The 14,209-nt window shown below is 35.9% G+C and overlaps 1 protein-coding gene across 2 annotated transcripts in view; it reads left to right on the top strand.

The window, feature by feature from the left end:
* Hpgd (15-hydroxyprostaglandin dehydrogenase) overlaps positions 1–13,133 on the top strand; it is a 33,050-nt gene extending 19,917 nt beyond the window's left edge. The window contains exons 5-7 of one of the 2 annotated variants that reach the window (XM_008847141.3): positions 7,888–7,964; positions 10,032–10,195; positions 11,240–13,133. In XM_008847141.3, the coding sequence (XP_008845363.1) occupies positions 7,888–7,964; positions 10,032–10,195; positions 11,240–11,366 (368 nt within the window). In that variant the 3' untranslated portion in view covers positions 11,367–13,133. Of the gene's footprint in view, positions 1–6,514; positions 6,544–7,887; positions 7,965–10,031; positions 10,196–11,239 lie in introns of those variants that run through there. The other variant, XM_029570428.1, reaches the window with a different exon arrangement.
* The last annotated feature ends 1,076 nt before the right edge of the window (positions 13,134–14,209 follow it).

Genomic DNA, 14,209 nt, shown 5'->3' with positions numbered 1-14,209 from the left:
TGTGTGTGTGTATGCACATCTTTTTATTTGTTTGGTTTTTTTGGTCTTTTTGAGACAGGGTCTCCCTATGGCCCCAACTGGCCTTGAACTCACTGTGTAGACCTGGCTGCCTCAAACTCACAGGGATCTGCCCATCTCTGCCTCCTCAGTGCTGGGATTAAAGGCGTGTGCCATCATGTCCACTGTGTGCATCTTTCTTTATCACTCTGTACCCTATTTTTTGAGATGGGGTCTCTCACTGAACCTGTGGCTCAGCTAGACTGGCTGGTCACTGAGCCTCCACTGTCTGCCTGTCTTCACCTCCTTCCCAGCACTGTGGTTACAGACACACACTGCTGTGGGTGGTAGAAATCTGAACTCAGGTCCTCATGCTTGTATAACAAGCACTTTGCCCACTGAACCACCATATCTTCAACCCTAAATTTATGGTTTTTTTGATAGGCATAAACTTATTATATTAGACATGAGATAATTTTTCTAAAAAGCCATTTGTATTTTTCTAGTAAACTTTTTATTTAGTTAATCATTTAATTTATTTTTATTTTATGTATATGAGTGTTTTGCCTGCATGCATGTAAGTGCACCCATGTGTGCAATGCCTATGGAAGTCAGAAAAGGGTGTCAGATCCCTGTAACTGGAGTTACAGATGGTTGTTAGCCATCATGTGGATGGTGGGAACCAAACTCTATTCCTCTGCAAGAACAGACAGTGCTGTTTTTGCTGAACCACCTATCCAGCCCCCAAGCTTAACTTTTTAAATATAAAGTATCCTGTTTTAAAGCATGAATCATACATTTCTCACAATGTTAAATACAAGAGCATTTCCTTTCAAATTTAGTTTTAAATTATTTTAATTTTGTGTATGTCCGTGTGAGGGTATGTACACACCTATACAGGTGCCCACAGAGGCCAGAAGTGTCAGACTCCCTGAAGCTAGAATCACAGGTGGTTGTGAGCCACCTGATGTGGGTCCTAGTAACTGAACTTCGGTCCTTTGCAAGAAGAGGATGCATTCTTAACTGCTGACCCATCTCTAGAGCCCCTGTACCAGGCCTCCTCCTATTGGTTCCATCTGTTTTTTGAAATTAGAATTTTTAACAGTTTACAGTTTACTAAGGTTCAGAAACCAACTTAAGATGCTGTCCCAGACTTGTGACATTTTAATGTAAAAGGTACATTTTGATTAAAGATAACAATGAAGATAATAAGTAAATACATCAATTAATTCAAAATTTTTGTCTAAAAGAAAATGATTAATGCTAATGTATATTTATGTGAAAATAATAGATAGTAATTGTGCTAGTTGGTTTTCTCCTTAAGCTGACCAAATAGCTGACAGGAAACAATTTAAGAGAAGAAAGATTTATTTTGGCTCACAGTTCAAGGATACAGTCCACTATTGCACAGAAGGCATAGTGGCAGGATCATGGTTTGGATGGACCTTGTTTATGTTTGGATAGATCAGGAAGCAAAGAAAAGGGAATGCCTGCACTCTTTCTTAAAAAAAAAGAAAAGTAGAATAGGACCCAAGCCCTCCTTGGTTACAGCTCCTTAGAAACATCCTCACAAACATACACAGAGGTCTATCTCTTCTAGGTGATTCTAAATCTAGTCAGGTTGACAATGAAAATTAGTCATCATAGTGATGATTGTTATGTGTGTCATTTTAGGCATTGTATCTCCATTAATTTATTCAAGACTCACAATAGCTATTATTACTGCCCTGGCTTGCAGAAGAAAGCACTACTGTACACAGCATTTACTGTTCAACATTCACATGGCTCATAGTGCTGGATAAAAGATTTGAATTCAGTCTATCTGACACCTAAAGTCCAAACTAGTTATAATCCCTCAAAATACATTTAATTAAAAGGATGTTGCTGTCTGGCCTAGTGGTTTACATCTGTCATCCCACCTCTTGGAAAACTGAGTCAGGAGGACATTGAGTTCAAAGCTAAGCTGGGTTGTGAAATGAGTTCCAGGCCAACTTGGGCCTCATGGTCAGATCTTATCTCAAATAAAGTGACTCTAAGGGTATTGTTTTCAATAGGCTTTATTCTATAAAGAAGTGTGTGGCTCAAAACAGAATTGAGAAAAACTATAATGAATGCACATACATCCCTGCCACCACCCAGCAAGTCTCCTTCACTGTCAGCACCGGTACAGTGGCACATTTGTTACAACAGATGAACCTACAGTGATACATGATTGTTGCTTACAGTCTATAACTTACATTAGGATTCACATCACTGTCACCATCACCATAGAAACATGTATTTTAGTGCATTAGGATACCCTGAAACTGGAAGAGAAATAACGGTCTTTATTTCACCAAGTTAAACTGAAATTTAGCATTTCCTTTGCTCATGAAACTGAGCAACAGAGCACAGTACCGTGACTTCCACATAGAGTTCAGACTTGGTTTTCAACGTGCTGTAGGCTAAAGCAATAGACAATGACTTATGGCTGCCACTTTATCATCATCCATGCGACATTCATTGCCCTAACAATCTTCTATGTTCTGCCTGGTCAACTTTCACCCTGCCAGCCCTGAAAACCACTGAGAGCTTTTTACTGTCTGCATACTTATGACTTTTATAGAACGTCATATAGCTTGACTCTGGACTGTATGTAACTTTTGCAGTTCATCCACTTTCCCTTCATCATAAACATTTTAGGTTCAGCCAGGTTTGTTCATGGTTTGATACCGCATTTCTTTTCAGTGTTGTCTCAGTGTGCTATGGTTTATTTATTCATTCACTCAAAGAAAAACATCATGCTTGCCTTCAAATTTAGGCAAATACAAATCAAGCTGCTGTAAGCATCCATGAACAGATTTTGCTGTGGACATAAGTATTCATTTATTTTGGGTAAATGCCAAGGAGCACAGTTGCTGAGTTGTATTCTAAGAATACTGCCAGACTGGCTCCAATGCTCCTGCACTATTTTACATCCCACAGTGAATGAAAATTTCTCTCGTTCTATTTCACCAGCATTTGGGAGTATCAGTATCTGGATTTGGGCCATTATAATTGGTCCTGGGTGGAAAACTGTAGTTTAAATATGAAAATAATTTATGACTGTCAATGTGTCTGTGGGCATGTAACAAAGACAGAGAAATTAACAGAATATTTTTCCACTTATATGACTGAATAAACTTATCCAGGGAAAGAGTATCTAAAGTTTGCTCAGGAAAGTGGGGGGTACCTCATTTTAATTTGCAGTTTCCTAGTCACCTATAAGGTTGAACATATTTTCATTTTTTTAAATTTGCCGTCTGTATAGAATCTTCAGTGAGTTTTCTTCTATTATCTATTTTTAAAAAGTGTTTCCTTTTCTTTCTGATGAGTTTTAAGATTTTTGAATAATTTTGATAACTTTTGTTAGACTTTGATGTCTTTTATTAGATACATCTTTTTGAAGTATTTTCTCCTAGTCTGTTAAGTTCTTCATTTCTTCACTATGTAAATAGTCAAATAGCACAAGAAACGACATTTAGTTTTAATCTACTCATTGGCTATGCACATTTTCATTTCCAATACTTAAAAATGTGTTTTCACTTGTACTTAATTTTACTCCTGTATCTGAAATGAATTCAGTGCAATCCACCTATTTAAATTCGTATACATAGAATTTAAGGAAGGAAAAATGGTAGGATAAATGACAATAGATATCTTAAGGCTCTATCTCAAAAACTCACATCAGACTATGGCAGAAGGATTAAAAACACAAGGTCAGGTTTGGCTACATAGAAGATCTGAGGCCACCCTGCAGTACACAGTGAGACTTTTAAAAATTACATATAGATGCAAATAATTTTTTTCAAATTCTGATTGCATTTAAAATTCTGTCTTTAAATGAATTACATAAATATTTTGTGCTTGCTTATGACCATAGCCAATAAAACAGTATTTGATTTATTTCACTTATCTGACATTTTTGAACTAGCTGGAGTTCAGGAGTTCATCATCTACACATATGCAACACAAGTTCATTCAGTACTCATCTTTAATGACATTTATGAACAATATCCCTGTCCTTTTTCATTACTGTGTAAACTAGCTTGTCTGTGAGTAAAGATAAGATATGAACACCATGCTCCAAGAACTACTTTTGTCCCATAAGCCTGCAAGGAATAGGTAAAGCAAGAACAAAATGCAGCAATGCCTGGATACGCCTATTTATTCTTATCTCACACTTCAAATATACCTGTGTACCCTATGGAGACATCATACGTTCTTGCTGACTGCCCCTGGTAAACATAATTAACTTGCACATTTTACATAGCCAAAACAAGAGGACCAGCATGTTCTAGTACCTTGAGATCACTGAGTACTATGTGATCTACCATCCTCAGGGATTTAAAATGCTCTTGAGCAAACATGCTTCATAAATTGAGGCCTGGAAGGCACCTAGGGAGTGGCTCTGGTTTGCATTTATTGCTGAACTTTGGCACAGCACTCCCAACTGATTGGTGGTGGTGAGTGACTAGTTAGCTAGGTGGAGATGAGCACATCTTTGTAGAATAATTTAGTGTTGTTATTAACATGATATTTGATACTAATATCACTGTCACCAGGGATCACTGTTTCTTGACTTAAAGAAACCATCAATTTCAAAGAATTCTTAAAATAAGACAATCTGAGCCACACATGGTGGCACATACCAATAATCCCAGCATTTGAGAGGCAAAGGCAGGAGGATTATAAGTTCTCTGAGGATAGCCTGGGCTACATAGTCAAACTGCCTCAAAAGGAAAAAAAAGTTAATCTAAGAAATTAATTAGAGGAACCAGGAGCATATAAAATTTTCTAGTTAAATTTGATATTTTAATTTTGACAAGTGTGAGAAATCAGTTTGAAGGTAACAATTACTGCAGTAAAATGTTTAATGGGATTTTTCTTTTGTTTGGGACTGTTTTAGGTTTTCTTATTGTTGTTGGCTCCTTGTAAATGGTAGATGTAGATGAGCTAGGATTTAGAGAAAAGAATCATGCTATAAGACTTACAAGCTTGACATTTTTTTCTCTCCAATTAATTTAATCTTTTGGTATTTTGCATATGTGGAAAAATAAAATTTTAAATGTCATAATTGATTGAATTCTGTTGTTCACTATATAGTTATGGAGTAAAAATAGAATAAAATAAGATCTTTTAAAAAAATCCTTTTTTTTCTAAGTTCAAGAGCAAAAAAATCTAAACAGTTACAACAGATCCAAACCAAAAGAACTTAAGCCTCCCCACCTCACTTTGGATTTTTGAGACAGGACCTCTTGCGCTTATGGCCCTCCTGTCTCTGCCTCCCCAGTGCTGTGGGTATCATTCATGTATCACTATGTCCAACATGAAGTTAACATTAATTTACTTAAACTCTTTTTTTATATTTTATTTATTATTTTTATTTTATGTGTACAAGTGTTTTGTCTGCATGTATGTGAGTGTGCCCTTGTCATGCAATGCCCCGGAGGTCAGAAGAGGGCTTCGGATTCCCCTGGAACTGGAGTTAAGGATGATTCGTAGCCACCATGTGGGTCCTGGGAATCGAACCTGCATCCTCTCCAAGAGCAGTCAGTGTTCTTAACTGCTGAGCCATCTCTCCAGCCTCTACTTAAACTCTTTATAGGCAGTATGTGAGAAAAATTGATGACAGGGACATGTATTCTAATTTATAGCAAAAATGAATAATGTCCAAGTTTCTCTTAAGCTATTTAATTTCTTTCAGTCATATGAAAGCCTTAAATAATGTTGAATGTATACACTTTTGTTTTTTTTTTTAATATATGAGTGTATTACCTGCATGTGTATAAGTTAACCCATGTCCTGCAATGCCTGTGGAGGTCAGGAGAGGGTGTTGAATTCTTCTGGAACTGGAGTTACAGACAGTTGTTAGGAGACAGATGTTAACTGCCATGTGGGTCCTGGGAATTGAGCCTGGGTCCTCTGAAAGAACAGCCAATGCTCTTAACCACTGAGACATCTCCCCATTCCCAAATGCACACTTTTAAAAAAAAAAAAATTGTTTTTACTGAATTTTTTTGTGTATTTCATATAGAAAATCTCAAACAATCATAATCACCTCTATACCCCTGTCCCCATTTGTGCTCTTCCCTAAACCCCCCCCCTCATTGGAGCCCATATACTCTGTCATCCCTATTAAGGCCCACTGTGTCCTCAGTGTACACAGCCATTCCCCAGTTTAAGTTTATCCACTGAGGTCTAGTCAGCCAATCCAGAGTATTAGGATTGTTTCGGGAAGATTAGCTCTTCTTCACGTAGCTGAAATCAGTTGCCAATATTTCTTTAGACAGATGGGGGTCTGCTGTTCATTTCCCCAGTCCTATGCTGGGTTTTTGTCTGCCTGAGTTTGCATGGGACATGTGTATGTTGACACCATTGCTATAGAATCATATGAGCAGGTTCGCAGGAGCTTGTAGGTCTCTGTTTCCATATGGTCATGCACCTCCTCCCTGACTCTTACAATCCTTCTGCCCTCTCTTCTGCAATGGTCCCTCAGCCTTAGGTGGGTGAAGTTTAATGAAGAAGTCCTGTCCAAGCACCAACATTCGACAGACTGTTGATATCTGCACTTTGGCCATTTATGACCTTTGTGTTCCTGGCCCTCTGCTGAATGAAGGAGCTTCAGAGAACTGAGAGATTCATTAGTGTCCACTTCTTTACCCCGTTCTATGTTCCATGAGTCTTAGGTGTAGAGGTTGCATTGCAGATGTGTCACTAAGGCCTGGGAAATTCATAGACAATGTCCGTGTGTGACCAGTTGTGGTACTTGGTAAGAGTCTCTGACTGGGGCAAAACAAGCTTCTTTGATGAGGGGTGAGTGGGATATTTGTCTGTAAATATAAGGATACATATTTTGCACATAGTAAGAAATCCCATTAGTCTAGCGATGTGATAGTCTTGGTGTTTCCTCTAAGATCTATGACCGCTCATGTGTATTTAGTTATGTTTACAGTACAACACTCAAGTTTCCTTCTATTGGATGGGTTTTTAGTCCAATTAGGTAGCTGTTGATTGCCCCCAAGATAAAAGTGCCACTACTACACCAATGACATATTCTGTGCTGGCCATTGATGTGGTTATTTGGTCTTTAAGCTGGTGTTAGATCATTCATTGATGTTTTCCCTTGGCACCTTCATAGAGCTCTCCAAAGCTGAGAGCTTGCCTTCAGGGGAAGTCGTTGCAAGTCAGTTGCAGTTCTATTGCTCCAAATTCTGTGTCTGAAGTATATTCTGTCTTTGGCAGTAGGGTCTTACCTTCTAACCAAATGTATACTTCTAATCCAGACTAAAAATATGAAAATTAAATGCTAATTTCCTGACTGTTTTCAAAGATAATTTTATTTCTGTCTTTTTTAAAGACATTTTATTATTTTTATTTTATGTGTATGAGTGTGTTGCCTACATTATGTGAGCACACCCTTGTCATGCAATGCCACAGAGGTCAGAAGAGGGCTTCGGATTCTCCTGTAACTGGAGTTAAGGATGGTTTTTAGCCGCCATGTGGGTTCTGGGAATCGAACCCGGGTCCTCTGAAAGAGCAGTCAGTGCGCTTAACCACTGAGCTAACCCTCCAGCCCCTTCTTTCTGTCTTATAGAGCATTGATTTCTATTTGCTTTCAAGAAATTCAAAGATTATCACCCTTGGCTATACCTAAATGTAATTTATCTACATCTCTTCTATACCCTATAAGAATTGGAAAGAATAAACCATGTTAACATAACTGAGGTGTCTGGTTTTATTTTAGAGTATTTTCCAGATTAGTCCTAAATTAATTCAGCCATATAATGTTATTTGCATAATCTTTAGAGTACAGTCTACTTTGTAAAACATCATTTATTTAAATTTTTTAAATGTTTTTGTCTGTCTCAGGACTCATCCCTGTTGCTCAACAACCTGTTTATTGTGCTTCAAAGCATGGCATAGTCGGATTCACACGCTCAGCAGCGGTGAGAACATCAAACTACAAACTCTTTTTTCTTCTTTGTGGATGTAGATGAAATCCAAATCTTACAGAATATAAGAAAAGAAGTTCAGAATTCAGTACATCTAGATGAAATATGGTGATGTCGTCCTTAAAGTTCTATTCCAAAGCATGTTCTGATCACATCAATCATTAAATAAAGACTTTATCACTTTAATGTGGGGTAGACACTAAACATAAATCTAACATTGAGGAACATCTTAAAGACAAATAATGAGGAAATACTCTTTGTTTTTAAAATTGAGTCTAGTTTCTGCAACATTAACATAGCTTCCTTTGATAGAACATTCTATGAGCTCAAAACAGTACTTGTCCCCAGAGATATGATAAAAAATGAATGGAGAATAGGGCTGTAAGGAGAAAAAGGTAAAGCATTTACCAGAGAGCATCCTCTAGAACAATGTTTCCATGGAGACCTGGGGTGAAAGGCATACAGAAAGGTTGGAAAAACATTATAGACCACTTGTGTTAATAGCATAAAGTGAGAATGTTTGCATTTTATAATTGACAGAAAGGCAGCTTGAGTTAAGAGCCTAGCAAGCAAGGGTTGAGATACAACCAGAGATGTCATCAGAGAGCAAAACGGACTGTTGGACCAAGGTAGTAAGCTTGAATTGCATTACAAGTATAGCTATTGATGGTTTTAAATTTTTTATTTATTATTTTTATTTTATGTGTATGAGGGTATTGCTTGTATGTGTGTAAGTGCACCCATGTCATACAATCCCCACAGAGGTCAGAAGAGGACATCTGATCCCCTGGAACTTGAGTTAGGACAGCTGTTAGCTCTCATGTGGGTGCTGGGAATCAAACCCGGGTCCTCTGCAAGAGCAGCCCGTGCTCTCACTTGTTTAGCCATCTCTCCAGGCCCTATTGTTGGGGTTTTTTAATGCACAATAATGCCATAAACAGATTTCCTTCTTAAGAAAGTCATTTTGCCTGGTATTTAAAAAATGTGTTAGAAAGAGCAAATGTAGAAAATGAAAGAAGAGTTGGGAAGTTTCTGGTTGTACATCTAGCAGGGACAAAGAGGGGACCAGAGAGATGAGGTGTTTTACATTAATGACAGAGAAAATATGAGGGACAGAGAAAAGAGTTGCATAAATTTTAGTGGTACTCTCAGAAAGGAAGTCAAGCAATCTTCACTCTTAATTTAAATTAATTAGAAATCATTACTTCAGCTGAAAAGCCTTCAATGTTTTACAAACAGGTAAAGCCATTACAAAGCAGAGTGAATCTTAAAGATTAAAAATTTAAATTTATAGGATGGATTATTTCTGCAGTCCACTACACTTACGTTTTGTGAAGTTATTTGCAAGCAATGAATTAGTAACAACTGTTGAACCATTGCTCCTAGGAGAAACAAAAGACAAAGTTCCTGAGAGGCTGAGAGTACAACATATTGTTCATCCACTCAATACATAACCTTATTTTATTTGTTTTTGCTTAATGAATGTTATTTGGAGGGGGATCTTTTTGAGACAGGTTCTTCCTGTAGCCCCAGCTGTCCTGGAAGTCACTATGTAGACCAGGCTGGCCTTGAACTCACAGAGATCTGCCTGCCTCTGCCTCCCAAGTGTTGGGATTAAAGGCGTGCTCCACCACGTCTGGAAATGAATACTATTTTTATATACTGTATAAATATTAAATCTATGGCTAACAATGTATATTATTAATGTATGCCTAAATGAAGTCCCAGTTGCCTAGCTTCCAACTCCAAAGAGTTCAATAAGAAAGAACAGCAGAAAGGTTGTGCATCTTCATTTTATAGTGATACTACTTTTTTAAACAATTAATGCAGTAAGGCTTCCATGGATGAACTCTGTAAGTTAGGTATGTGTCTGTAGGATCTGTGCTTACCAGCCGTTGATCCATACTTGAGAGAATGTCTGACTTGGATGTTTTACGTTAGTCTCTCTCTTTTTTTTTTTTTTTTTTTTTTTTCAGTTAGTCTTTTAAAGAACTCTTAAGTTTGTTCTGTGCTTTACTTTTGAAAAACTGAAACCTGCAAACTTGTGCTTTTAATTGGCAGATGGCTGCTAATCTTATGAAAAGTGGTGTAAGGCTGAACGCCATTTGTCCAGGGTTTGTCAAAACACCCATCCTCGAATCCATTGAAAAAGAAGAAAATATGGGCCAATATATAGGATATACAGATGAGATCAAAGCTATGATGAAATCCTTTGGAGTTTTAGAGTAAGTTAAACTATATCTACAGAGTTGTACAGAGTGGAACAAAATACTATCTATACAAGCAAACACATAAAAACATAAGCTTTTAAATGTGAGAAAACAATACCTCAAAGTTTGGGTTGGAAAACTATTGAAAGAAAAATGGATGAGGGAATTTTGAATATAATTTGCTTAAGCATTATGAAATTTGTGTTAAAATATAAACAATACCTCCAGTCATTGTCAGATCTCTTTTCTCAATGGCATTTAATCACTTTGAATGCTATTATTATTTACTTGCATAAACTTCAGCCAATGTTCAAGTAAAACCCTTGGGAAATTTTGTATGGTCCCCAAATTTCAACCACCTTCATAAAAACAGTTGACCATTACATACACACATATACACATACACAAGCACACATACACATACGTAGAGCATATGTACACAATACATGTATGCATGCACATATGCATACAAAGAGACATTTGGGGAGCTGGAGCTGAGTTAGAATTCATGAGGCTTTCACAGCACAGAAACAAAGCTATCGTATTGAAAGAATCAGAACTAAAATCAAATATTAGCTTGAACCCCACTGTGGACCATGAACTTACTCATCACACCTCCAAAACCCTCAGTTTTCTCATAGATAATATACAGATAATACAGTTTCTTTAGAGACTTTTGAAAAGTTTAAATAAGATGATATCTGAAGTGTATTTTACAAATCAATTGATAAAGCTCTTCAATAAGTGCTATGTTGGATGAATGAATCCATACTCTCATCCAGTGATGATTCTCTCTGGTAAGTCCAAGATCTACTGATCTGAAAAAGATGAGAATTTATCATGTCATCAATATAAATGATGAACTACAGGTATTTTCCCAAATGATTACTAAATTTATTATTATAATTCAGTTCACACCCCATCAAATAAAAATTGGTAACAATAATTCAATGACACACATTTCTCTATTACAAGCTCAAGACTACAGGTTCTTCAGAAAAGAATTTGAAAAATGCTTCATTATTTACTTTGAGAATACAAATTTTCCTTTATTTTTAGCCCATCAGCAATTGCCAATGGATTAATCACACTCATTGAAGACGATGCTCTAAATGGTGCCGTTATGAAGATCACAGCCTCTCGAGGAATCCAGTTTCAAGATTATGACACGGCTCACCTTTTGTAAAAAGTCCGTGAACAACATAAGCATCATCCATAACTGAAAATAAGCACAAATGACTTACATTCAAACATTTTTGCCTTAATATAGCTTTTTAAATGAAATGATATAGTCTGAAACTTTCCTTCGTGTATGAGGTGTTAATATTTTTTCTAAATGATTAGTTTAAGTGTATAAATAGAGATATGTGATAAGCTAGCAAAATTACACTGCAAATCAAAACTAGGTTATGGCCTACATAATCTAAGTAAAACAAAGAATATTCATGAGTTATTATGCCTTTCAGAAAATATATTTATAACTTTGGCTCATAAATATTAATGTTTTTCAGAAAATCACCTTAAAGGAGATACTTGAACTGTTTTTTTAAATCAAAACAGATTTTAAAGACTCATTTTGTTTCTATGTTTGCACTTCAAAAGAGGGACGTACTTAACAGTGGAAAATATTTAGTAATAATTATTTTTACTTATACACAATCTTTAAGCTAAATATTTCTGTGAAGATGTGGCATATTTGTGGCCAGTGGTTAGGGAATAAATTACAGAATAACTGTATCCCAAATGAAAAATCCAATGTATGGAAAATTGACAGAATGTTACTGACACTGATGATTCATAGTCCAGCCTCAATTTAAAGAACAGTTGTTTTTGCTTTAAAATAAAATTTAAGAAAATTAATGGATTCCAAAAATCCTCAGGAATTAAGCTTTTAACAGTTATAGTGAACTACAAGACTTGTCAAATTGTTTATGTACTATATTTCTTATTAAGAAATAATGCAAATGTGCTTTTGAGATTATTTTTGTTTGTGCCAATTTAAAAAGTGCCTACCTTTCAATAAACCTTTTGTATTCGAATTTGCATGAATTGCCTAATCTTTTACATATAGCTAATGAGATAACAAAACCAATTCTGCCATAGCCTAGACTGAAAATTTTTTTTTGTGCATATGCTGAAATTCATAGTAACATAGTTAACAATAGCCGTGTTATGCTTGTTTTATTTTCAGAGATTTTTGGACAGGATCATAAAATGTACCTCTTTTAAGTAATACTCCTTCCAAGTTGTCATTAATAGTAATAAAATTTGAAGGACAAGATTTCCAAATCAGACATTTCCTCAAAGAAATGTGTAATTCACTGTAAAATCCAGGCTTCTCAGCTTGGAACAAAATCCATCCATGTGAAATTGTTGAGGACTTCCCAGAGACACTAGAATATTAACATATTTTAATTCTGCCATGGAGTACTCTTTACTTAATTTTTAAGGATTCGTTTGCATATGAAAAATTAGTCTGAGTTTCACCTAATATGTTTGACATGCACCAAGAAATTAGCATCAGTGAACATCTGATAGAGATGAATTACAGCTGGACGCAAATCTCATATTCTAGGGGTCCAATCAGCAAGTAGAAAAAGCTTGTGCACTATGTCTTATCTCATATATTTTCTACCTATAATACAAAGTTACAGCCTAAACTTCTTATTTATGGATAATTATTTTATACTTACAAACATCATTGTACATTATTCTTTGAATTAAAATTTCAAATTAAAAACTTAAAACCAAATACTACATAAAACTTAAAATGTGTTACATTGTTACTTAGTTTAAACTGATATATAAGTATTTTGAAATAAATCTACACTGTTTCATCTCTATATATATACATTGAGAAAAGTAATAAAATTGGATGTGTAACAGGGGCCTTGATTGCTTTGATTGTATTTTTCAGTGAAAATCTCAAATAAAACGTGATTTTTAAAAAGTGTTTTCCTTTATAATTCTTTCCACTTTTTAAATTTTTATTTCTTTGTTTGTTTTCTTTTATGTGTATGAGTGGAGTTGCACATGGTTGTTACCAGCCTTGAGTAGCATGTACTTTCAACCGCTGGGTCACTGCTCCAGCCCCGATACTTTCCATTCTTAACACTACTACTTTGTGTTCCAGGTTAAAAAAAAATAAATAAAAACAAGCAAACAAGCAAACAAAAAACCTTACTACTCTTGGCTTTCAGGATCTAATTTACTGTAGTCACTATAGTCACTAGGAGCCTCTCAAAAAAGATTGGAAATTTAGTGAAAAATAATGTCTTGATACATTTCCTTGACTTTGTTCCTACTTATATCAGCATCAACGGAGCAGTCTGTATAACTGTTTGTACAATGCCTTGAGTACCATTATACCTTTGTTCCTGAGTCCTGCAGAGTTTGGGATGAAAATTAAAACGTAATCAGAAATCAGGGGATGGGAGGTTGGAGGAGAGGCTGGAGAGATAACTCAGCTGTTAAGGGCAGCTCTTGCAGAGGAGCCAAGTTTAATTACCAGCACCCACATAGTGGCTAACAACTGTTGGTAACCAGTTCCACTAGAATACGATGCCCTATTCTAATGTCTGCAGGCATTGCACAACATGGGTGCACTTACATGTATGCAGGCAATATAATCATATATCATACACACAGAAATAAAAATAATAAAATGTTTCTTAAAAAAAATAAAATGTAATCATAAATGCATACTATGATGAAAGGTTTTGTTTCTCAAATGATTCTTAACATTTTATTGATAATTGTTTCATGAAACATTCTTCAAATTTCCCATTTTGAGAATATCATTGGTTTTCTACTGAATCCATCACTAATAACCTTGAACTTATCAAATGACTATTAAATATAACTTCTACTCTTTCACACACAAACATTGTACTGATGAGGTTAGCACTATATAAAACTAGATTAAAGCCAGGTGTGGTGGCACACACCTTTATTTCTGCATTCTGGAGGCAGAGGCAGGCAGATCTCTGTGAGATCTAAGCCAGCCTGGTCTCCAAGGTGAACTCTAGT

Source organism: Nannospalax galili, unplaced genomic scaffold, assembly GCF_000622305.1.
Source record: "Nannospalax galili isolate Female #2095 unplaced genomic scaffold, S.galili_v1.0 scaffold461, whole genome shotgun sequence".
Lineage (NCBI taxonomy): Eukaryota > Metazoa > Chordata > Mammalia > Rodentia > Spalacidae > Nannospalax > Nannospalax galili.
Note: the sequence above shows the minus strand (reverse complement) of the source record. Positions and strands in the feature narration are given on the sequence as shown.